The 25,234-nt window shown below is 37.0% G+C and overlaps 1 protein-coding gene across 1 annotated transcript in view; it reads right to left on the bottom strand.

Annotated features, from left to right (window-relative positions):
* CCDC14 (coiled-coil domain containing 14) overlaps positions 1-25,234 on the bottom strand; it is a 48,560-nt gene that overhangs the window by 12,127 nt on the left and 11,199 nt on the right. The window contains exons 9-12 of the mRNA XM_032406151.1: positions 23,445-23,586; positions 12,505-12,587; positions 1,803-2,021; positions 1,597-1,729 (exon numbers count right to left, since the gene is read on the bottom strand). Of these exons, the coding sequence (XP_032262042.1) occupies positions 1,597-1,729; positions 1,803-2,021; positions 12,505-12,587; positions 23,445-23,586 (577 nt within the window). The remainder of the gene's footprint in view (positions 1-1,596; positions 1,730-1,802; positions 2,022-12,504; positions 12,588-23,444; positions 23,587-25,234) is intronic.

Genomic DNA, 25,234 nt, shown 5'->3' on the forward strand with positions numbered 1-25,234 from the left:
GACTGTTGAATCTCGGATCTGTACCTCTGAAACAAATAATGCAATATATGTTAAGAAAGAAAAAAAGAAGAAGAAGAATGTAGCAGGAGGGGAAGAATGAAGGGGGGGAAATCGGAGGGGGAGAAGAACCATGAGAGACGATGGACTCTGAAAAACAAACTGAGGGTTCTAGAGGGGAGGGGGTTGGGAGGATGGGTTAGCCTGGTGATGGGTATTGAGGAGGGCATGTTCTGCATGGAGCACTGGGTGTTATGCACAAACAATGAATCATGGAACACTATATCTAAAACTAATGATGTAATGTATGGGGATTAACATAACAATAAAAAAAATTAAAAAAAAAAAAAAATAATTATAACACTACATAGATATACAAGTGTCTTTTGCTTGTCCCCACTGTTTAAAAAAAGTCTGAAAAAAAAGTGAATGTGAAAAAAAAAAAAAAAAAAAAAGAAATGTGAATGTGAAAAAAGCAGTATTTCTATATTAACATAGCTATAATCATTTCAAATATGTTTACAAAACTAAATAAATTATCCTGTATATACATATATATATATCACTATTTCATCTATTTCCCTAGAAGTTCATAATTCAAAACAGATCTTCTCATTTGAAATATAAAGGAGATTATTTTATATTAAAAATTGTTTTATATTTGGAACTGTGAACTTCCAGGATCATTCAAATGCATGGTCAGATCTGCTGATATTCATCAAAATCACTGACTTCTCTAGGATTTAAATAAGTAGTTGGAAATCCAATTCTTAACAAATGTCTCAAGAAAAAATTGTGGCGCAGTCCGTTAAGCGGCTGCCTTCGGCTTGGGTCATGATCCTGGGGTCTTGGGATCGAGCCCCACATCCGGCTCCCTGCTCAGCGGAGAGCCTCTTTCTCCCTCTCCATCTGCCTGCCACTCTGCCTACTTGTGCTCTCTCTCTCTCTGTCAAATAAATAAAATCTTTAAAAAAAAAAAAAAGAGAAAACTGAACTTCAAAAGTACGTATCATATAAAAATTGAGTGGGGTGATTGTATTTATTTGAGAAAAGACATGTTAGGGAAGCAAGGGCTTTTAGGGGTTGCTGCCAATTCCTTCACTTTTGTGATGAAATGATTGAGGCTCAAAGAGGCTAAATGACATTCCTGAGATCATCTGGCATGAGGGCTTCTGTGCTCAGTGCTTCATGTGAATGATTTCTTAGTGTTCCCATCAACCCTAATCATGCCCCACTTTACAGCTGAGGTTTAGACAGGGTAAATAACTTGCTTAAAGTCACACAGCTAGTACAATGGTAGAGCTGGGATTCCACTCAGGTCTCTCTGGCTTCAGAGCCAGAGGGCTCTCCACCATTTGCTAAGTTACTCTTCAGCTTACTTATAAAAAGCTGAAGCTCCTTACAAGAGCCCTTTTCCTGGAATCACATGGTTTAAAAAAGCACTGAGCCAGGTTTGGCATTCCTAAACCCAGCTGGAGCAGAAGAAAACATCATTAGAAATTATTGACAAAATAAGAGAAAAGGGGGAAAGAGAGCAGGCCTACAATGATTTTTGAAGTCTATAAATAATCTGACAAGAGGCAAGTTAGTCAACATTACCTGGTTAATTCTCTCAGTCGAGTCACCTCAGCGTCACGCTGACGTAATGTTATTCCCAATATCTGATTTTCCTTTTCAGCAGCTTCTAACTTAAACTGGGAGCTTTTCACATTGACCAAGGCTTCCTCCAATTCTGAAACCACAAAAAAGTTTCAGTTACCTCAATCTTTGAAAAAATGTAACCATAAATCAATTCAAATACATACCAATTTTTATTCTTGTTGTCTCAATGTCAAATTGTTGTTTATTTTCAAGTAAAGTTTGATCTTTCTCTTTAAATATACCAGCAAATTTTTTGTTTTCATCTTTCTGATTTTCAATCACTTTTAAAAGTTCTTCATTTTTACTCTGCAGTAATTCCTGGCTCTTCAGTGACTCTTGTAATTGGTTTTGCAGGGACTTGTTCAATGACTGAAGGGAAAACACTGCAAGACAAAACAGATCAAATAATTGTTGCCCGAATTTAAAAAGCACAAACCTGGAAAAGACCTGTTTTTAAAAAAGAAAAGATCTGGAATTTATTGATTTTCCTCAACAATTATATGCTTAGTAGTTCTATATAAATACTAAATATATTTTTAAAATTTGATGCATAAGTCATACCTTTCTTCTCCAATTGATATCTGGGGCATTAAAAAAAATTTTTTTACCTTCATTAATGAAATAATAATACATGCACAAAGTAAAAAAAATTCAAACACGATGAAATACCAATGATACCAAATGATTCTCAATGAAGAATCTTCCTCCCCACCCTACCTCTGCTCTCCTCCTAAAGGCAATCACTATTAACTTTGGTATCTTTCTGGAAAAATACCTGTGCATATAACATATGTATTTAAAAAGAGATGACTCATACTGTACGCATAGTTTCTAACCATGCCTTTTTGCCCCCCATAAGATCGGTATGTATCGGCACAGAGATCTATCATTCTCTTTAATGGCTATAAAAGTCTACGGCACCATCCACTTAACAAATGCAGCCTTGAGTGAAGACTTACTATGTGTGAGGCATGGTGTTAGAATCTGGACGTACAGTGATGATTAGCAGACATGGTCCCTGCTCTCAAAGAGCTGATAACAAACAAGTAATTACAGATAGTGATAAATGCTCTCAAGGGAACATTAAGGTAAATGAGCAGAGACTAAAAAGAGATTAGCTATTTAGAATGGCAACCACCAATCTCCCCATTTCCCATCTTGGCCTCCTTTCCCACCCATCCCCACCCCCACTGTTTATTCATAGGGGAATCAGAGTGACTTTTTCCAGAAGTACTCTGGTGAAGATGAGCATTTTTATGAAGTGTGTGTTCTGTTGGGTGGTCATATTTTTCTTATTGCTTTGTAAGAGCTACTTATATATTAAAAAAATTAAGCCTTTGTCATATCATGTATTATGAAAACATTTTCCCCATTTTGTTGATGTGTTTTAAATGTGTTTATAATTTTGCTGCGCAGAAAGTGAAAAAAAATTCTGAGGACAAATTTTATCATCTTTTCCTTTGTGGCATCGGAGTTTTGTCAGGCTTAGGAAAAGATCCCAAGAATACAAAAACAAACAAAGAAACAAACAGTTCTCATCTTTTCCTCTGGTATAGGTTTTTTTCCTTTTTTCTATTATTTTAAATGCCACGATCCATAAGCACAATTTGGCAATATCTGTCAAAATTACAACTGTATATCTCCTTTAACTCAATAATTCTATAGCTATAATCTACAAAATGCTCACACATGTGCACAAAGACATACGTATAAGACTTTTACTGCAGCACTGTTTGCACTGGGAAGATACCTAGATAACGATCATCAGAGAACTTCAAATACATTATGATGGAACCACATAAGCAGAATATCTGTACAGTTCTTAAACAGAAAGAAAAATACCCCCTAGATTTTATTGGGGGGGGAGCTAAGAGGGTGGCGTAGTAGGAGGACCCTAGGCTTGCCTCGTCCCTTGAACACAGTTAGATAACTATCAAATCATTCTGAACAGCCAAGAAATTGATCTGAGGACTGATAGAACAAACTGCACACCTAGAGGGAGAGAAGAGGCCACATGGAGGAAGAGAGGAAGTGCAGGGCTGTGGTTTGGGGGAGAAGAGGGTTGCAGGTACTGCAGAGGGGAGGGAGCCCTGGTCACAGAGAAAGCGAAGGGAGACTGGGGCACACAGGGATACCTAAAAGGAGAACACTTCCCCAAAGCCATTGGCTGGGAAAATGAGAGGGGCTGATTTTCCTGAGTGTTTGCAACCAGCAGGGCTCAAAGACTGGAGTTTTAAAGGTCCCTGGGCTTGGCTGGGATAGAGCTCTGAGGGCACTGCCCTGCTCCTGGAGAGAAGGCAGGCAAGCAACCCCAGGGCAGACAGCACGATGTGAGGATCACTTAAGGGGCCCAGGGAAAGACTGTTCCGACTTCCAGGAGCACATCTGTGAGAGGTGGTATTGCCTCTCCACAGACAAAAGAGCTAGCAGGTGCCATTTCCCTCTCCCAGCCCTCACCAAAGGTGCAGTGACACCTGCTGAGGGCAGCTAACCAGGACACTGGCTGTTTAACCAGCTTGCTCCAAATCCCACGCCCCCGTCCTCTGGCATAACTGCCCTTCTGTCCCAGTGCAGCAAGACCCTCCCCTGGAAGACCAGCGCAAGTCTCTACCACACCAGGTCCACAGAGTCTGGAGTTTTAAAAGTCAGCAGGCTTGGCTGGGATGGAGCCCAAAGTGCACTGTGCTGCTCCAGGCAGTCAAGCAACCCAGAGACGGACAGTGTAAAAACAGCAATCTGAAAAATGCACAGGACACGCAAGCGGAAATTATTCACTCTTCTGAGAGGGCCTCCCTGAGAGCAGCAAGCATTGACTCCCCTCTCTGGGAACAAAGGGGCTGGCTGGCACCATTTCCCTCCCCCACCCTCACCATAAACCAATTTGGTAAGCAGCACAGCACCAACACTGGCTGCCTACCTGCTCACACCAAGTCCCGCCCTGCGATCTACTGGTACTGCTTTTCTTGGACAAGTCTGTTTAAGGACCAGCGCAGCAGGCCCCTTCCCAGAAGACCAGCACAAACCCCTGCACGCACCACGTCTACCGACCATAGAGTTCTGCAAGGCTTCAGTTCTAGTGGAAATAGCATCAAGTCTCATTTAACAAGCAGGCCAGAGATACCTAATTAAAACTCGCCACACTCTGGCCAAGGTTCAAACACTGCCCACGGCAGGTAAGAAGAACCTCTGCAGACGACTGACCTGAGGGACAGAGCAGCCAAACACAGCAGCTGAGTGCACGCAGCACACATCAGAGATGCTCCCTGAAGCACCAGGCCCTGGACTGGACACTGTATGACCTCTTCTTCATGAAGTCATTATTCTCAGGAGCAGGAAACATCACAGGCTTTCCTAACACACAGTAGAAGACAGAGACCTAGACAAAATGCCAAGACGGAGGAATTCATCCCAAAAGAGCAAGAAAAGGTCATGGCCAGAGATCTAATCAAAACAAATAAAAGGAAAAAAAGGAACACATATAAGTAATATGCCTGAATGAAAATTTAAAACAACAATCATAAGGATACTTGCTGGACTTGAGAAAAGCATGTAAGACTTCAGAGAGGCCCTTACCACAGAGATAAAAGAGCGAAAAAACAATCAGGCAGAAATGAAAAATGTAATATCTGAGATTTGAAACCATCTGGATGTAATGACCACAAGGATGGAAGAAGCAGAGGAACAAATAAGTGATACAGAAGATAGAGTTATGGAAAATAACGAAGCTGAACAAAACAGAGAAAGAAGAATGATGGATCACAAGAGTAGACTTAGGGAACTCAGTGACTCCATTAAATGTAATAACATCTGTATCATAGCAGTCCCAGAAGAGAGAGAAAAGGGGGCAGATGGTTTATTTGAGGAAATAAAAGCTGAAAACTTCCCTAATCTGGGGAAGGAAACAGACATCCAGGAGGCAGAGGGAACTCCCATCAAAATCAACAAAAGCAGGCCAACACCAAGACATATTATAGTTAAATCTGCAAAATATAGTGATGAAAAAAATTCTAAAAGCAGCAAGACAAAACAAGTCCCTAACTTACAAGGGCAGACCCATAAGGCTAGCTACAGATCTCTCCACAGAAACTTAGCAGGCCAAAAGGGAGTGGCATGATATATTTAATGTGCTGAATGGGAAAAGTCTGCAGCCAACAATACTCTATCCAGCAAGGCTATCATTCAGAATAGAAGGAGAGATAAAGAGTTTCCCAAACAAACAAAAACTAAAGGAGTTCATGAACGCTAAACCAGCCCTGCAAGAAATATTAATGGGGACTCTTTGAGTGGGAAGGAAAGACCAAAAGTGACAAAGACTAGCAAGGAACAGAGAAAATCTCTTGAAACAATGACAAAACAAGTAATAAAATGGCACTAAGCACATATCTATCAAAAACTACTCTGAATGTAAATGGACTAAATGCTCTAATCAAAAGACATAGGGCATCAGAATGGATAAAAAAAATAAGAGACTCATTTTAGACCTAAAGACACCTGCAGATCGAAAGTGAGGGGATGGAGGGGCACCTATGTGGCTCAGATGGTTGAGCGTCCAACTCTTGGTTTCGACTCAGGTCATGATCTCATGGGTCATGGGGTCAGGCCCTGTGTCCAGCTCTGCACTCAGCGGGGAGTCTGCTTAAAGATTTTCTCCCTCTGCCCCTCCCCCGACCTGTATGTGCTCTCTAAGTAAATAAATAAATCTTAAAAAAAAAGAAAGAAAGAAAGAAAGTGAGGGGATGGAAAAACATCATGCAAATGGATGTCAAAAGAAAGCCAGAGTAGCAATACTTATACTGGACAAACTAGACTTTTTTTTTTTTGGTTTTACTTTTTTAAAAGATCTTCTTTATTTGAGAGAGAGAGAGAGAGCGCAAACGCACGAGTAGGGGGAGGGGCAGAGGGAGAAGCAGACTCCCTGCTGAGCACAGAGCCCCATGTGGGGCTCAATCCCAGGACCCTGAGATCGTGCCCTGAGCTGAAGTCAGACGCTTAACCAACTGAGCCACCAGGTGCCCCCAAACTAGACTTTAAACCAAAGACTATAACAAGAGATGAAGAAGGGTACTGTATCATAATAAAGGCGACTATCCAACAAGAAGGTACAACAATTGTAAATATTTATGCCCCAACTTGGGAGCATCCAAACATAGAAAATAATTAATAACAAACATAAAGGAACTCATTGATAATAATACAGTAATAGTAGGGGACTTTAACACCCTACTTATATCAATGCAATGGACAGATCATCTAAGCAGAAAACCAACAAGGAAACAATAGCTTTCAATGATACACTGGACCAGATGGACTTAACAGATATATTCAGAATATTTCATCCCAAAGCAACAGAATACATTCTTTTCAAGTGCACATGGGACATTCTCCAGAATAGATCATATACAAGGTCACAAATCAGGCCTCAACAAGTAGAAAAAGATTGAGATCATACCATGCATATTTTCTGACCACAACAGCTATGAAATTTAAAGTCAACCACAAGAAAAATTTTGGAAAGACCACAAACACGTGGAGGTTAAACAACATTATTACTAAAGAATGAATGGGTCAACTAGGAAATTAAAGAAGAAATAAAAAAATATATGGAAACAAATGAAAATGAAAACACAAGGGTCCAAAACCTTAGGGATGCAGCAAAAGCAGTCCTAAGAGGAAGTAGATAGCAATACAGGCCTTCCTCAAGAAGCAAGAAAAATCTCAAACAACTCAATCTTACATCTAAAGGAGCTAGGAAAAGAACAACAAACAAAGCCTAAAGCCAGCAGAAGAATGGAAATAATAACGAGTAGAGTAAAAATAAATGATAGAGAAGCTAAAAACCAGTAGACTAGATCGAGGGAATCAGGAGCTGGTTCTTTGAAAAAAATTAATAAAATTGATAAAACCCTAGCCAGACTCATCAAAAAGTAAAGAGAAGGGACCAAAATAAATAAAATCACAAAAGGGGAGAAATAACAACCAACACCAGAGAAATATAAACAATTATAAGAGAATTTTATGAAAAATTATATGCCAACAAATTAGACAATCTGAAAGAAATGGGTAAATTCCTAGAAACACATAAACTACCAAAATTGAAACAGGAAGAAATAGAAAACCTGAACAGACCAATAACCAGCAAAGAAACTGAAGCAGTAATCAAAAATCTCCCAACAAACAAAAGTCCAGAGCCAGATGGCTTCACGGGGGAATTCTACCAAACATTTAAAGAAGAGTTAATACCTATTTTTCTTAAACTATTCCAAAAAATAGAAATGGAAGGAAAACTTCCAAACTCATCCTATGGGGCCAGCATTACTCTGATGCCAAAACCACTAAAAAAGAGAACTTCAGGTCAATATCCCTGATGAACATGAATGTAAAAATTCTCAACAAAATACTAGCAAATTGTATCCAACAGTACATTAAAAGAATTATTCACCACAATCAAGTGGGATTTATTCCTGGGCTGCAAGGGTGGTCAATATTCAGAAATCAAATCAACATGATACACCACATTAACAAAAGAAAGGCTAAGAACCATATGATCCTGTCAATAGATGCAGAAAAAGCATTTGACAAACTAAAACATCCTTTCGTGATAAAAACCTTCAATAAAGTAGGTTTAGATGGAACATACCTCCATATAATAAAGGCCATATATGAAAAACCCACAGCTAATATAATCCTCAGTAGGGAAAAACTGAGACCTTTTCCTCTACGGTCAGGAACAAGGCAGGGACGTCTACTCTCACCACTGTTATTTACCATTGCATTGTCAGTCCTAACCTCAGGAATCAGACAACACAAAGAAATAAAATTCATCCAAATCGGCAAGGAAAAAGTCAAGCTCACTGTTTGCAGATGACATGATACTGTATATAGAAAACCCAAGACTTCACCAAAAAATTGCTAGAACTGATACACAAATTCAGTAAAGTAACAGGATACAAAATCAACATACAGAAATCTGTTCCATTTCTATACACCAACAATGAAGCAGCAGAAAGAGAAATCAAGGAATCAATCCCATTTACAATTGCAACAAAAACCATGAGATATCTAAGAACAAACCTAACCAAAGAGGTAAAAGATTTGTATTCTGAAAACTATACAATACTAATGAAAGAAATTCAAGATGACACAAAGAAAGAGAAAAACATTCTACGCTCATGGACTGGAAAAAGAAATATATATATATATTTTTTAAAGATTTATTTATTTATTTATTTATTTATTTATTTATTTATTTGAGAGAGAGAGAGAGCACGAGAGGGGGCAGGGGTAGAGAGGGAAGCAGACTCCCCGCTGAGCAGGGAGCCCGATGTGGGGCTCGATCCTGGGACTCCAGGAACATGACCTGAGCCAAAGGCAGTCGCTTATCCAACTGAGCCACCCAGGCGCCCCTGGAAGAAGAAATATTGTTAAAATGTCTATACTCCAGGGTGCCTGGGTGGCTCAGTTGGTTCAGCATCTGACTTTGGCTCAGGTCATGATCTCAGGGTCCTGGGATCGAGTCCCGTGTCAGGCTCCATACTCTGTGGGGAGTCTGCTTATCTCTCTCCCTCTCCCTCTGCCCCTCACCCTGCTCATGCTCTCTGTGTCTCTGTCTCTGTCTCTCAAATAAATAAATAAAATCTTCAAAAAAAAAAAATGTCTATACTTCCCAAAGCAATCTACATATTTAATGCAATCCCTATCAAAATACCACCAGCATTTTTCAGAGCTTGAAAAAATCCCGAATTTTGTATGGAACCACAAAAGACCCTGAATAGCCAAAGCAATCTTGAAAAAGAAAAGCAACACTGGAAGCATCACAATTCCAGACTTCAAGTTATACTACAAAGTTGTAGTAATCAAGACAGTATGGTACTGGCACAAAAACAGACACATAGATCAATGGAACAGAACAGAACGCAGAAATGAACATACAACTATATGGTCAACTAGTTTTCAACAAAGCAAGAAAGAATATGCAATGGAGAAAAGACAGTCTCTTCAACAAACGTGTTGGGAAAACTGGACAGCCACATGCAGAAGAATGAAACTGGACCGCCGTCTTACACCATACACAAAAATAAGCTCAAAATGCATGAAAGACCTAAATGTGAGACAGAAAACCATCAAAATCCTAGAGGAGAACACAGGCAGCAACCTCTTTGACATTGGCTGTAACAACTTTTTACTGGATAGGTCTTCTAAGGCAAGGGAAACAAAAGCAAAATAAACTATTGGGACCTCATCAAGATAAAAAGCTTCTGCACAGCAAAGGAAATCAACAAAACTAAAAGGCAACCTTCAGAATGGGAGATGATATTTGCAAATGACATATCTGATAAAGGGTTAGTATCCAAAATACATAAAAAACTTACCAAACTGAACACTCCAAAAATAAATAATCCAGTTTAAAAATGGGGAGAAGACATGAATAGACATTTTTCCAATGAAGATATACAGATGCTAACAACACATGAAAAGATGCTCATCAGTCAACATCAGGGAAATCCAAATCAAAACTACAAGATATATCCTCATACCAGTCAGAATGGCTAAAATTAACAACACAGGAAACAACAGGTGCTAGTGAGGATGTGAAGAAGGGGGAACCCTCTCACACTGTTGGTGGGAATGCAAACTGGTGCAGCCATTCTGGAGAACAGTATGGAGGTTCCTCAAAAAGTTAAAAATAGGGGCACCTGGGTGGCTCAGTCATTAAGCGTCCGCCTTCGGTTCAGGTCATGATCCCAGAGTCCTGGGATCAAGCCCCACATCAGGCTCCCCGCTCAGCAGGAAGCCTGCTTCTCCCTCTCCCACTCCTCCTGCTTGTGCTCCTGCTCTTGCTATCTCTCTCTCTTTCAAATAAATAAATAAAATCTAAAAAAAAAAAAAAAGTTAAAAATAGAACTACCCTATGACCCAGCAATTGCACTACTGGGTATTTACCCAAAGGATACAAAAATACAGACTCGAAGGGATACATGCACCCCGATGTTTATAGCAGCATTATCAATAGCCAAATTATGGAAAGAGTCAAATGTCCATCGACTGATGAATGGATAAAGAAAATGTGGTGTGTATATATATATATATATATACAATGTATATATATACATCAAAAAGAATGAAATCTTGCCATTTGCAACAACATGGATGGAGCAAGAGAGTATTATGCAAAGCAAAATAAGTCAGAGAAAGACAAATACTATATGATTTCACCCATATGTGGAATTTAAGAAACAAAACAGATGAACATGGGGAGGAAAAGAGAGGCAAACCATAAAACAGACTCTTGGGGCGCCTGGGTGGCTCAGCTGGTTAAGCGTCAGCCTTTGGCTCAGGTCATGGTCCCTGGGGTCCATGGTCCCCACATCGGGCTCCCTGCTCAGCAGGGAGTTTGCTTCTCCCTCTGCCTCTCCCCCTGGCTTGTGCTCTCTCTCACTCACTTTCTTTCTCTCAAATAAATAAAATTTTAAAACAAACAAATAAATAAATAAAACAGACTCTTAACTATAGAGAACAAACTGAGCATTGCTGGAGGGGAGGTGGACAGGGGGATGGGTTAAATGGGTGATAAGAATAAAGGAGGACACTTGTGATGAGCACTGGGTGTGGTATGTAATTGATGAATCACTAAATTCTATACCTGAAACTACTATTACACTGTATGTTAATTAACTAGAATTTAAATAAAAACTTGAAAAAGAAAGGAAAAAAAAGATTGTCTACTACATATTAAGTGAATAAATGCAAGCTTCAGAAGAGCATATGCAGTGTAATCTCATTGAAAAAAAACACATATAGTTCTTTTAGTGCTGGGCACATGGTAGGAACTCAGTATATGTGAAACAGATCAATTCTATACGAACAGTAGACATGTGAAAGGAAATACAGCCTTTTAAAAAAAATAGGGGTATATTGTTGGGATATAATAGCACAGATCTTTTTTTTTAGTTTTTTATTTAAATTCAGTTTAGTTAACATATAGTGTAGTATTAGTTTCAGGGGTAGAATTTAGTGATTCTTCCATTGCATATAACACCCCATGCTCATTACATCAAGTGCCCTCCTTAATGCCCATCACCCAGTTACCCCATCCCCGCCCCAACCTCCACTCCAGCAACCCTTAGTTTGTTTCCTAGAGTTAAGAATCTCTTATTTTGCCTCCCTCTCTGTTTTTTTGCTTTGTTTTAAAGATTTTATTTATTTGACAGAGAGAGAGAGCACAAGAAGGGGAGCGGCAGGCAGAGGGAGAGGGAGAAGCAGGCTCCCTGCTGAGCAAGGAGCCTGATTGGGCACTCGATCCCAGGACCCTGGGATCATGACCTGAGCCGAAGGCAGATACTTAACCAACTGAGCTACCCAGGCACCCTCCCTCTCTATTTTTATCTTAATTTTTTCTTCCGTTCCCCTATGTTCATCTGTTTTGTTTCTTAAATTCCACATATGAGTGAAATCATATGGTATTTGTCTTTCTCTGACTTATTTCACTTAGCGCAATACCCTCTAGGTCCATCCACGTCATTGCAAATGGCAAGATTTATTCTTTTTGATGACTGAGTAATATTCCATTATCTATCTATCTATCTATCTATCTATCTATCTATCTATCTCACATCTTCTTTATCCATTCATCAGTCGATGGACATCTGGGCTCTTTCCATATTTTGGCTATTGTGGACATTGCTAATAGCACAGATCTTTTATTTTTGTTTCTGTGCTACTTTAATTTTTAATAAGAAGTATTATTCCTATTTTTTCCAATATAAATTAAAAGTCTTCTTAAGACAAAGTAATTAAGAAAGTTCAATTCTTTATCAGTATTTCCAGAACAAAGGATTTACTATCAGTTCTTAAAGTTCTTTTACCTACATTCAAGGTTGCATTCCAGAGCACCAGATGCATTTTGAGATTTTTCTTGTTCTCTAAGTTGCCGGTTCAAAATTCTCAGTTGCCTAAAGGAAATAATAAAGAAACATGATTCCAAGAATCCCAAACTCATTTAACAGTGTACATCTAACAGCCTATTAAAAAAAACAACACCTTCTCTCTGGTAACCATCAGTTTGTTCTCTATAATTAATAGTCTTTTTCTTGGCTTGTCTTTCTTTTTTCCCTTTGCTCATCTGTTTTGTTTCTTAAATTCCACATATGAATGAGATCATATGGTATTTGACCTATTTCGCTCAGGTGAGTAGGGGGATGGGGAAAAGGGGGGATGGGCATTAAAGAGTACATGTATCATGAAGAAAAAGATTAAAAAATTAAAAACGAAAAAGACAAGATAAAAGATGGTACCAACTAGGATTGCAGAAGTCCATCTCATCCCCAAAACAAAAGATAAAAACCAAATAAATAAAACAACAAAGCCACATTGCTGCTATTATTCATAGGGCCTGAGATAATTTTTAAAAGATTGCCTGGAACAGCATAAACTCTCCCTTCACAAGAAAAAAGATGACCTCTCTTATTTTCCCTTTCCTTTTTTGTTCTCTCAATGATTTCCTTGTCTTTTTTTTTTTCAATTTCTTTCACTTCCTATCTCTTCTTGCTATTTTCTTCTTCTGTCTTCCTTCTCTGTATTTTTATTACTGTACAAACAACCTACTTTTTTAAAAGATCTGTCATAACTATGAACTAGAATACTTACAGGGACTGACTGCTATCAGACATGCATCTGCTTGGTTTGTCACATATTGAAAAAATGGGAAATGCAAACCTATGCTTCTAATAATTTCTTTATTAGATGGAAAAGTTAATGGCCCTATTTTAAAAAAGTGAATGCTAATGAGCAGCAACTTTGCCCTACAATGAACTTCACAATTTGTGGCCACTTCACAAACTGCAACATACAAAAGGAACCACAAAAATGTTTACTTCTAAGAAGTTAACGCTGAAAAAAAGTTGTCTCTATTATCTTTCCTGAATTAATTACCTGAAAATATTCTGTATTATTTATTTTTGTTACTGAATCTAAAATGATAGTGCCTTACCCCATATCATTTACATGTATTAATTCCAGATGGATTAAGGAGGTAAACATAAAATGGACAAACAAGACCAACCATAAAAGTTTTAGGTGGAAATCTATGTAATCTTGAAGTGGGGAAGGCATTCCTAAGCAAGACTCAAAATCCACCAACCATCAAGGAAAAGAATGAAAGATTTAATGATATCAAAATTTAAAACTTGTTCTAGAATTAGCAGTCTGGAAGCAAATACATGCCACATATATGAGACAAAAAAATCATAATACTTAAAGAGCTCCTGCAAATCAGTAAGAAAGGCAAAAAAATGGGCAATTCACATAAGAAATAGAAATGACCTAGGGGCGCCTGGGTGGCTCAGTCAGTTGACCGTCTGCCTTTGGCTTAGGTCATGATCCCGGAGTCCTGGGATCAAGCCCCATGTCTGGCTCCCCCCTCCCCGCTCCGTAGAGAGCCTACTTCTCTCTCTCCCTCTGCCCCTCCCCCTGCTCACTGCTCTCTCTCGCTCTCTCTCTCAAATAAATAAAATCTTAAAAAAAAAAATGGCCGATAAGCATACAAAAAATGCTCAGCGTTACTGATACGAAGAAATACAAAGTTAAAACAGAAGATATTTTATGGCCACAAGATTGACAAAGATAAAAGGAAATAATTTTTGGTGAGGCAAATGAATTATTTCAATTGGTGGGAGTCTACTGATATAACCATTTGAATGGCAATTTGACAGTACCCAACAAAATGTAAAATGTTCATTATCTCTGACAAAATAATTCTAAGTTATCTAGCCTCAGAAATATAATTGAGCCTCGAACAACACGGGTTTGAACTGTGAGGGTCCACTTATACAGAGATATTTTATAAATATAGTACAATACTATAAATGTATTTTTCTCTTACTTATGATTTTCTTAATGTTGTCTTTTCTCTAGCTTACTTTATTGCAAGAATACGGTACATAATACATATAACCTACAAAATATATGTTAATCAAAACATTCAATGTTATTGATAAGGATTCCAGTCAACAGTAGGTTATCAGTAGTTAAGTTGTGGGGGGTCAAAAGTTATACACAGATTTTTGACTTCGTAGGGTGTAAGGGCCCCTAACTCCTGCATTGCTCAAGAGTCAACTATAGTTGTACATGTGCAAAAGCATCTACAACCTTTAGATATATTCAAAGATGTTCACAATAGCAATATTTAGTAGTAAGAAGTTAGAAACAACTTAAAATGGTACATAAATTATGGTATATCCATAATAAGAAATACATAAGTACTTTTTATTTTATTTTATTTTTTTAATTTTTTTTTTTTTTTAAGATTTTTATTTATTTGCGAGAAAGAGAATGAGAGACAGAGAGCATGAGAGGGAGGAGGGTCAGAGGGAGAAGCAGACTCCCTGCTGAGCAGGGAGCCCGATGTGGGACTCGATCCAGGGACTCCAGGATCATGACCTGAGCCGAAGGCAGTCGCTTAACCAACTGAGCCACCCAGGCGCCCAGAAATACATAAGTACTTTTTAAAAAAGAGACATCTACATGTACTGACAAGGAAATATCTTCAAGACTCATTGTGAAGTGAAAAAAAAGCAAGCTACAGAAGAACAACAGTGTAATACAATCCCATGTTTGTTTCAAAACAATTCTGCTTTTCTGAAAAGTTTCCCCTTTATAACAAAGAGTGCAGATCTAGGAAAGGCAGCATAGACTGGTAATCTATAACTCTGCCTAGAATGCTTCTTTTGGTATTTTCTAGGAAAACTGAGGTCCCCTTACACACCAAGTGTGTGACAGAAGCTTTGCTTGACAATTTTCTTGTACGCATGTCCCTAGTCAGATTCTTCTCTTCTCTTCCCCTATATGGCCAGCCTAAACTTTCATCCCTCACTGTAAGCCTCTCATTCCTACCCTCCCCTCTTCTCAGTAGGATACTTTCCTATTTCCACTAAAAATAACATGGCTTGGGGACAAACTGTTACCCTTCTGCCCCAGGGTGTACAAATTTATCCATATATATATATATATATATATATATATATACACACTAATCCTCACTTCTTTCTTCTAGTCTTAGAGAAAGGGAGCCTCATCAGCTTCCTGGATCCCAGCTTCTCCTCTACCCTAAAGGACTCTGCTCCAATTCCACCTCTTTTATCTTCTCCACCTGCAGCTTCTCCTTCTTTAGATGTTCATGTGCATAAGCCAAGAAGCATACTAAAAGCACTCCCATATTTAGGAAAATATTCCCTCTAACCCAACTGCACCATTAGCTACTCTCCTTCCTTCTCATTCCCAGCTTTCAGGGCCAGGCTTTTAAAACATGATTGTCCTATTAAAAATGATACATGATAAAAAAATAACAAAAGATAATCTTTTAAAAATGGATAGTTACACACGGTTTTAACAAATATTATGTATTATATTTTCACGTACTTGATTTAAACAAAGGAAAAGAACTGATGACATTTAGGCAAATATTTTTTTTCAGTTTACTCACTTTTTAAAAATATGGCTCTACTGAAATGAAACATATATAATAAACTGCACATATATATAATCAAAGTATATAATTTGGTAAGTTTTAATATATGATGTGATGAAACCATCACCACAATTAAGACATTCATCACGTCTCCAAATTTCCACATGCTCCATTTTCATAGCATCCCCTTCCCAGACAACCACTGATTTATAGATTAGTTTGCATTTTCTGGAATTTTATACTATATATTTATACATATACAATTATCTTGTAAATGGAATCATACAATATATTCTTTAGCCTGCCTGCCTTCATTCAGCATAATGATTTTGAGATTCATCCATCCATCGCATCAATAGTTCTTCCTTCCCACTGTTGAGCGGTATTCCATTGTACGGATATACCATTTGTTTATCCATTCACCTGTTAACAGACATTGGGGCTGTTTCCTATGAACATTCACAAGTAAGTTTTTGCGTGGTCATATGCTTTTACTTCTCTGAGTACATACCTAGGAGTGAAATGACTGGGTCATATGGTTTATGTTTAATTTCTAAGAAACTACCAAAGCGGTTGTACCATTTTATATTCCCACCAGTAAATTATGCAAGTACCAGTTCCTCCACATCCTCACTAACATCTGGTATAGTCTTTTGAATTTTAGTCATTCTAGTGGGTATGTAGTGTTATATCATCATGGTTTTAGTCTATGTTTTCCTAATGATTAACAATGATGAGATTTTCATATGCTTACTTAATAGCCATCTATCTTCTTTGATGTGTTGTCTATTAAAATATTTTGCCTGTTTTTTGAGTTGTAACAGTTCCTTATACATTCTATATGTACAAGTCCATCAAATATATTTATTGCAAATATTTTCTCTGTTGTTTGCCTCTTTTAGTAATAGTGTCTTTTGAGGAGCAAATTTTAAATTTTGATGAAGTCCAACTTACAAATTTTTTCTACTTAGATTTTTTGTTATATTTAAGAAATCTTTCCCAACCCAGGATCCCTAAGATTTTTTTCTTATGTTTTCTATAAGTTCTATTTAACTTATTAAGTTTAATAAATATTTAAGTTATATATTAACTTATTTAACCTATATATTAAGATTTGTGATTCATTTCAAGTTAATTTTTATATATGGTGTGAGGTAAAGGCTGAAGTGGTCCTGTCCCTCTCTCCCTCCCTTCCTTCTTTCCTTTTTCTTTTTTCCTTTTTTTGTATATGGCTCTCCAATTGTTCCAGCACTACTTATTGAAAAGACTATTCTTTCCCAATTGAATTTCCTTAGCATCTTAGTCAAAAACTGGGTTACCTTTATTTATTATTATTATTTTTTAAAGATTTTATTTGAGGGCAAGGGAGAGGGAGAAGCAGGCTCCCTGCTGAGCAGGGAGCCAGACCCAGGACCCCTGAGATTATGACCCAAGCTGAAGGCAGATGCTTAACCGATTGAGCCACCCAGGTGCCCCTAAAAAATCAGTTACCTTTATATGTGAGTTTATTTCTGGACTCTATTCTGTTTCAATTATATATCTGTCTATCTTTACACCAATGCCACACTGTCTTGATTACTATAACTTTATGTCTTGAAATAGGATAGTACCAATTTTGTTCTCCTTTCCCAAAGTTGTTTTGGTTTGGTTATTTTAGATTCTTTGAATTTCCATACAAATTTTAGAATAATCTTTCTAAAAAAAAGATGCTGGGTTTTCCCCAGAGTTGCACAGCATCTATAGATCAATTTGGGGAGAACTAATATCTTAACAACAATAAGTCTTATAATCTATGCATCCAGTTTATCTCTCACCTATACAGGTCTTCTTTAATTTCTCTCAGCAATGTTTTATAGTTTTCAGTATATAGGTCTTACACATTTTTAATCAAGTTTATCCCTAAATTGATCATATTTTTTGATGCTATTAATAGTATTGTTTTTAAATTTCACTTCAAATTGTTCATTGCCAATGTATAGAAATATAATTGCCTTTTGTAAATTGATCTCATATCCTGCAACCCTGCTAAGCTCATTTATTAATTCTAGTTGCTTTTTTGTAGATTCTGTAGGATTTTCTACAAAGACTATCATGTCATTTGTGAGTAAGACAGCCTGTACTTTAAAAGGCTTTTATTCCCTTTCCTTGCTTTATTGCACTGGTAGAACCTCTAGCACAATACTAAATAGAAATAATAATCACTACTTGCTGGATATCATTCAGACATTTTTTAAGCCTATACAGAGAGAAAAAATTAGCCAAACAGATAATATTACAAATACTATTACAAATATTACAAATACTATTTTATAATATTATAATTTTTATAAATACTATTTTTATAACATTACAAATACCATTTTAAAATATTATGTATTGAATTTAGGATTAGATGATTTTATCTGAAGGAAAAGTAACAACTGAAATCAGAACTAATGAACTTTAGGCAAATATTTCTCTACTTCATAAAATAGTATTCCTAAATAACCTTAAATAAAGGAAATAGGATATAAAAACACTGGTTTTGGAATTTTTATTGTCAAGATAACAAATTCTATTCTGTACCTTAATTTCCACAGTTGTCTTAGTTCTTTGTATAGATTCGATGTTTATCTCTAATCCACCCCTTTATTTGAATTCAACTCTTGGTTAGTTAGAATTTGCCATTCAACAATTATTTTTTGTTGTTTTTAAAGGAATCCAAGGGTGCTGTATTTTCTAAGTTCTTGCACACTTGAGAGTATGCCTTTACACTAAAAGGATTGCTGGGCCACATATGAGATTCTTGGGACATACTTTCTTTCCCTTAGATCTTTGTAAATAATGTTCTATGATCTTTGGGTAATGAATATTCCTGTGAAAAGGCTGAGGTCAGCCTGATATTTTTCTCTTTACACATTATTTGCTTTTATTTTGAATGTCTAGAAAAGTTAATTTTATTTTGTCCTTAAGATGTGCTGACTTTATTAGCTTGATGTGGTGACTTTATTAGCTTATGTCTTGGTGTGGATCATTTTAATTTTCCTGGGATCCTGAATGCCCTACTGATCTGTTGACACAGATTTTTAGTAAATTTCCCTTTATTTACGTTATCTTTTAACATTGTCTTTAATCCACTTGTTCTGCTCTCTTTATCAGGAACAGTCATTATGCCAAATTCTGCATTCTTTGTTTGTCTTCCATATGTATCTTCTTTACAATAATTTTTAATTATTCTCTATTTTGTTTTGTTTTATTTCTTCCACCTTATCCACCATGCCTTCAGTCATTTAACAAACATTTATCAGAGTGAGTGTTAGGCACAATTCTCAGCACTGGAAATAACAGCAACAAACAAAAGAGACAAAAATTCAGCTTTCTCAAATTCACATAGACAGAAAAGAGGACAGACGTTATCAGAAGCTAAGGGGAAGGAAGAGAGGGAATTACTGTTTAATGGGTACAGAGTTTATGCTGGGGATGAAAAAGTTTTGGGGAATAGACAGTGGTTATGGGAACACAGCATTGTAAAAGTATCTAATGCCCCTCAAATGTATACTTACAAAATGGTTAAAAAGATAAATATTATGTCATATTTATTTTATCACAAAATAAATAAATTTTTTTTAAAAAAGGGTTTGGGAAGAGGAATAAGCTAAAGTTGGTAGGAGACACTGAACTATGAATTTAGTAGCAAATGAAACAGAAAGATTTGGGGGGAAAAAGCAAAACCCCCCAAACAACAAAATCAGCATTCATATTGCTTAGGTTCTAATGGAATATAGTAAGTATCCTAATGGAATATAAAAAAGCTGACTTCATGTTTGTTTTCATTTTTGTAAGATGTTTTGCTTTTACTTTCCTGAGCTCATCTAATTCACTTTTCTTCTCCTTTGCTGTCTTTTCTCCTTTAAACAGCATTCTCTCTTTTCCTGCCTCTAAGAAGGATTCTATTATCTTTAATCTCCTTGGAACTATGGAATACTTTTTCAAGTTTTCTTGGGTTTTCTTTGAGCAAGTCATCTGGTGATGTTTATTCTTGACCCCCTTTTATCTCTTTTGTCAGTTTGTTTATTCTGAATGCTATGCAAAGATCTCTCCTATATATTCTTTCTTCCCATGGCTTTTGTGACATCTCTCTCTCCTGGTTTTCCTCCCACTTCCCTACGTGCTCCTTCTTGGGTTTCTCTCACAGCTTCCTGCCCCCGTGTTCTTTCCTTAAAAAGCTGCTATTCCCCAGCACTTCACCCTTGGCTGGGTTCACACTCTATACCTTCCTGGTGAATCTACCACGTACACGCTGATGGCAAATCACTTGTTTTTAATCACCATTGTCTCCAGTGCCTACAACAGTGCCAAATCTATAGTAATAGCTCAATAAAAATGTGTTCAGTGAATAACACCCCAGTCTGCATTTCTATCCTGGATCTTGTTCTGTGCTCCACTTACACCATATATATCTCCAGATGGTCTAAATGACAAATTTGGCAGGTCTAAATCTTAACTCACTGGCTCTCCTATATCTTCTATCTCAAAAATAACATGCAATAAACAAATAAACAATATATCCTTCCTTTAGTAGCTTCCATCTGGGAGAATTATGTTACCATCTGTCAAATGATCAAGCCAAAAGACTGAATGCCACCCTGGCTCCTCCCTCTCATTCCTTTTTCATTTTTTTGTTCTGTGTGAGGACATAATGGTCTCATATTTGAGTCTATAGTTGGGAAGTGGTCATGAATTCTAACTTGCCCTGTACATATTAAGGAACTCTCTAGCTCAATGGTTCTTAACTGGAAGTAGTCCCCTCTCAATGCTCATGCAGGAAATTTGGGAATGTGCCGGGGCTTTTGGTGGTCACAATGAATGGGGCACTAGAGACATTTCATGAGTAGGGACCAGGAAGGCTAAATGTTAAGAATGTTATCAGAAGTCCCAAATAAAACCTGTGCAGCCCCAAATGCCAAAAACGCCCAAATGCCACAAAAACATTGCACCTGGCTATTTTTTTTAAGCCACAAGATGGCAATAAACTCCAAGAAAGTCCTGAAAGATCACTTTTCTGGCTAAATAGAAACACGTAGTTTCTGAATGTCCAAACAGGAAAAAAAATTTTTTTGATTGAAAACGCTGAAAAAGGGGCACCTGGGTGGCTCAGTCATTTCGGCTCAGGTCACGATCCCAGGGTCCTGGAATCAAGCCCTGCATCAGCTCCCTGCTCGGCGGGAAGCCTGCTTCTACCTCTCCCACTGCCCCTGCTTGTGTTCCCTCTCTCTCTGTCTCTCTCTCTGTCAAAAAATAAATAAAATCTTAAAAAAAAAAAAAAACCACGCTGAAAAACACTATTGAATGAACCTATGTATTCCAACTTACATTTGTAATGGAAATTATGGATGATTCTTTCTAAATTAAGTTACCAAAGAGGCACAAAAATTCCTACCCCTCTGCTGGAAACCTCATTCTACTAAAAAGACAAATTCTTTGTTTTTCGGATATTTCATTTTTAGAAGGTCAAGTAAACAGTGGGAATAGCATGCTATATAACCTTTGTCCTCTAAGGACACAGAGCCAGAAAGATCTGGTGCCAAGTCTGAAGAATAAGGCTAAACATCAAACTAATACCTTTTTAAAAAAATAAAAACAAGCAGTGGACCAATAAAGTAAGTCTCATTTTCCTGAGTGGCTTATAAAGTGGCTCCCAAAACAATTCTAAAATGTTCTAAAGAAGGGAAATAAACAAGAACCACTGATACTTCCCATGGGCACATGTTTAAAGAGATAATATTGTGAGACTAAGTTCTGGTATGTTTATTTAAAGACACCAATTAGTTGACAGTCATACCTTTAAAAAAACGCTTCTTTCAAATCGCTTACAGTATACAGTCTGCTATTCCACAAAATACACTTAAATACTGAAGTCCTGAAGTAAAAATAAGTTAGATTCTATTTCCTAGCAGAAGCAATGCAGAATGTAGAAATTAAGATAATTTGTTCTCTAAAATCAAACTACCCAGTTTGAATCTTTTTATATATGTGACTTTGGACAAGTTACATAACCTCTCTGTGCCTTGGTTTCCTCATCTGTAAATGAGAATAACATAATATCTACCTCATGGAGCCATTCTGAGAATTTAACGAGATGACATATATAAAGGCATAGGACATTAGAAACATTCAATAAATGTTAGTAGTAGTATTAGCTATTACCATTACTATTATATATTTATACATGTTTTTTATTTTGAAAAACTAATGCTATTATAGGTCAGAACTGAAGACAGTATTATTAGAATTTAAGCCCAGCAATCCCATCCTATATCATAGTATCTTAGAGACTAATGACCTTCAGAGAAATAATCCTAAGCAAGTAAATCTCACTAGGTGTCATGCCTTTGCAGTCTCCCGATCCATAAATCTGAGCTCCTCTCCAACTAGGAATCCTATTTTACTGCTTTCTAATTTCTTGAAAATGTTTGCGACAACGTCTACAGCTCACGCAACCATAATCCCCGCTCAGGGCTCACGCACACTACAGGGCCGCAGAAGCACCGACAATGTATTCTAATTCTCTGCAAAGTACAGACCCTGCAGTAGCGGCCTTGGTGGCCATCACGGAAACATTCAAAGTTAGGATATTGCTAATAATACGTGATTTCCTACATAAGTTAAAATAGCCAAAAGAAAAAATATCTAGGAATTTAAATGAGTTTTTTCTATGTCTGAGCATGATGGGGCTACTGGTGTTCACCCCTATCAGGTTCTCCTTTCCTCCCAGAGTGTATGGGCAGTATGGGAAAATTTTATGTCCCAAATCTTTACATTAGGCAGGGCCATATGCCTCATTTTAGCCTACAAAACAGAAGCAGAAGCAAGACTGTCACTTCTGGGCTGGGGTGTGTAGAGTTGGTGCGCCAGATCCGTCCATGTTCTCTTTTCCCTGAAAAACATGTCTTATGAGACAGTGGCCTCATAAGATGGAGGGAACCTAAACCCTGAGTGATAGAATGAAAGAGGGTCTTGGCATGAAGGAGAAAGAAACTTTGGCCGTGCTATGCCACTGAGATTCTAGAGTTTGTTACTGCAGCACAGCCCAGACTAGTCTGACAAATGTCCTGAGGAACTTCATTTTTCTCTCTATACCCTACCAACCAAGTGACAGTGGAGGCAAAGGAGGTGGGAGAAAATATGTCCTAGCAAGCAGAAGTAAGAACGCTGGCAATGTTTAGAAATGGAGAAGTAAAAGTAGAAACGCAATAAACAGTAAATCTATTTTTCTTACAGAGTCCTAGATAGCTCATTTGGCACCTTTGTTCTGGCCATAGGACATCTTTGCATATGACAAAAATATTCAAAGAACGATTCGTACCTGCGTAACTGAGCATTTTCACTTCTTAGTGGTTGCATGGCCAGTGCTATTTCAACTTGAATATTTGTGTTTCCACTTACTGCTGGAAGTAGAGATATACACGCCTCCAATTCTGTAATCAACCTCTGAATTTCCGAATCCTCTATAAAAGAGAGAAGAAATAAGTAATAACAATACCATAAATTATTTTTGGATGATTATTCATGTGTATTACTAAAAAGAAAATTCTTCAGATATGTACATATTTGCTATAAACAGTTTGATTACTTATAATTGTGATGTATATAAATCCTCTTTTCCTCTTTCCTGCTCCCTGTATTTGCTTATTCAAAAGAATTCTAAAGAAATTAAATTCAGTGAACTAAAGATTAATCTTCTATCATAGGATTATTAGTCATTTTTTTCAGATAAAGAGTCCAGTAGGAAGATAGCGGACATGTCTCCTAGCTCACAATCCCAAAGGACTATTGGACTCCTATCATTGCTGAAGGGTTTCCTACAATTGATTACAGTAATAACATTTACAACACAACCTTTGATCATGGCATAAGCAAATCATTCACTTTAGGTTATTCAGTTTGGCAAAATATTGAGGGAGGATCTACTCTGATAAGGTTTTATTATTTAATTTTATAAAGTAGATTTAAAACCAGCCACACCTCATTTGGTGTCCACATCAAAAGCAGTACCATTTTTGCTATATTAATTTCAGGAAGTGGATGGTTTGAGAGATGGCAAACAGACACAGGGAGAAGGTGGATTTTAGATCTTTTGTCCTTTTATAATTGCCCCTTCATTTCCATTCAAATTTTCTGTGGACTGAAAACATTTAATAATTATAATATTTACTCTCTTATACCCAAAAGAGGTAGAAAGTATACTCTAAATTACAAAACTTTACTCAATCCCATGGGTATTTTAACACCCTGATGTAAATAAAGTACATGTACACAGTAAACATCTGTGACCAACTACTGAGAAGTTCCCTACCAATCCTTTGTAGAGTGGTTTTGCTCATAAGCATTCGAGGCAGAGACCTGGGCTCTACCATTTTCTAGCAATGGAACTTTAGTCAAATTACTTAACCTCCTGAAGCCTAGATTTCTTGATAGTTAAATAGAGATACCAATACTTCATGGGATTGTTGTGAGGATTAAATGAGATAATGCATATAAAACACTCAGCACAGTGCCAGGCACATGGTAAATACTCAATAAATGACAATACTGTTACTCTTATTATTATTCTTACTATGACTAAGTATTTGGTTAAGAGAATAGTAATAAATTGAAGGTCTGAAAACATGGAGATTTTAATATATTAAGCCTTCAGATTAATAGTGCCATGTTCTTATAACACATTTTAAGATTTGGAATCTCTTTTTGTCAATCTGCAAATATTAGGTATTCAGTCAGTGCTGCCATAATCAATTACTGTGGTTTCTATGGTTTCTAAGATGACAAATCTGTAACTCACTCCAAGTGAAAGCTATTATTTAGCATATACACATAATGAAAACAAATGAATATGACTTGGCTCAAATATCTCATAACTCCACCTAAGACATTTTTCTTGATTTAATTTATTAAAAAAACCCAAAAGTAAACTGAAAACGGCATTAAAAGGTTTGGATTACTTCTCAAAGTCAGATTTGTTAAACCTTATAACAGCTGGTTATTAAAGAAATGATGGGAAGAAAATCTCTGCATCTTTTTAAAATAGGAAAAGTTACCAGTCTATTCTAGGGAGTTAATCATCTTTAGGGCTCTTGTAACCCCTAAAAGTTTATG

This window comes from Phoca vitulina, unplaced genomic scaffold (genome assembly GCF_004348235.1).
Source record: "Phoca vitulina isolate PV1807 unplaced genomic scaffold, GSC_HSeal_1.0 scaffold8, whole genome shotgun sequence".
Lineage (NCBI taxonomy): Eukaryota > Metazoa > Chordata > Mammalia > Carnivora > Phocidae > Phoca > Phoca vitulina.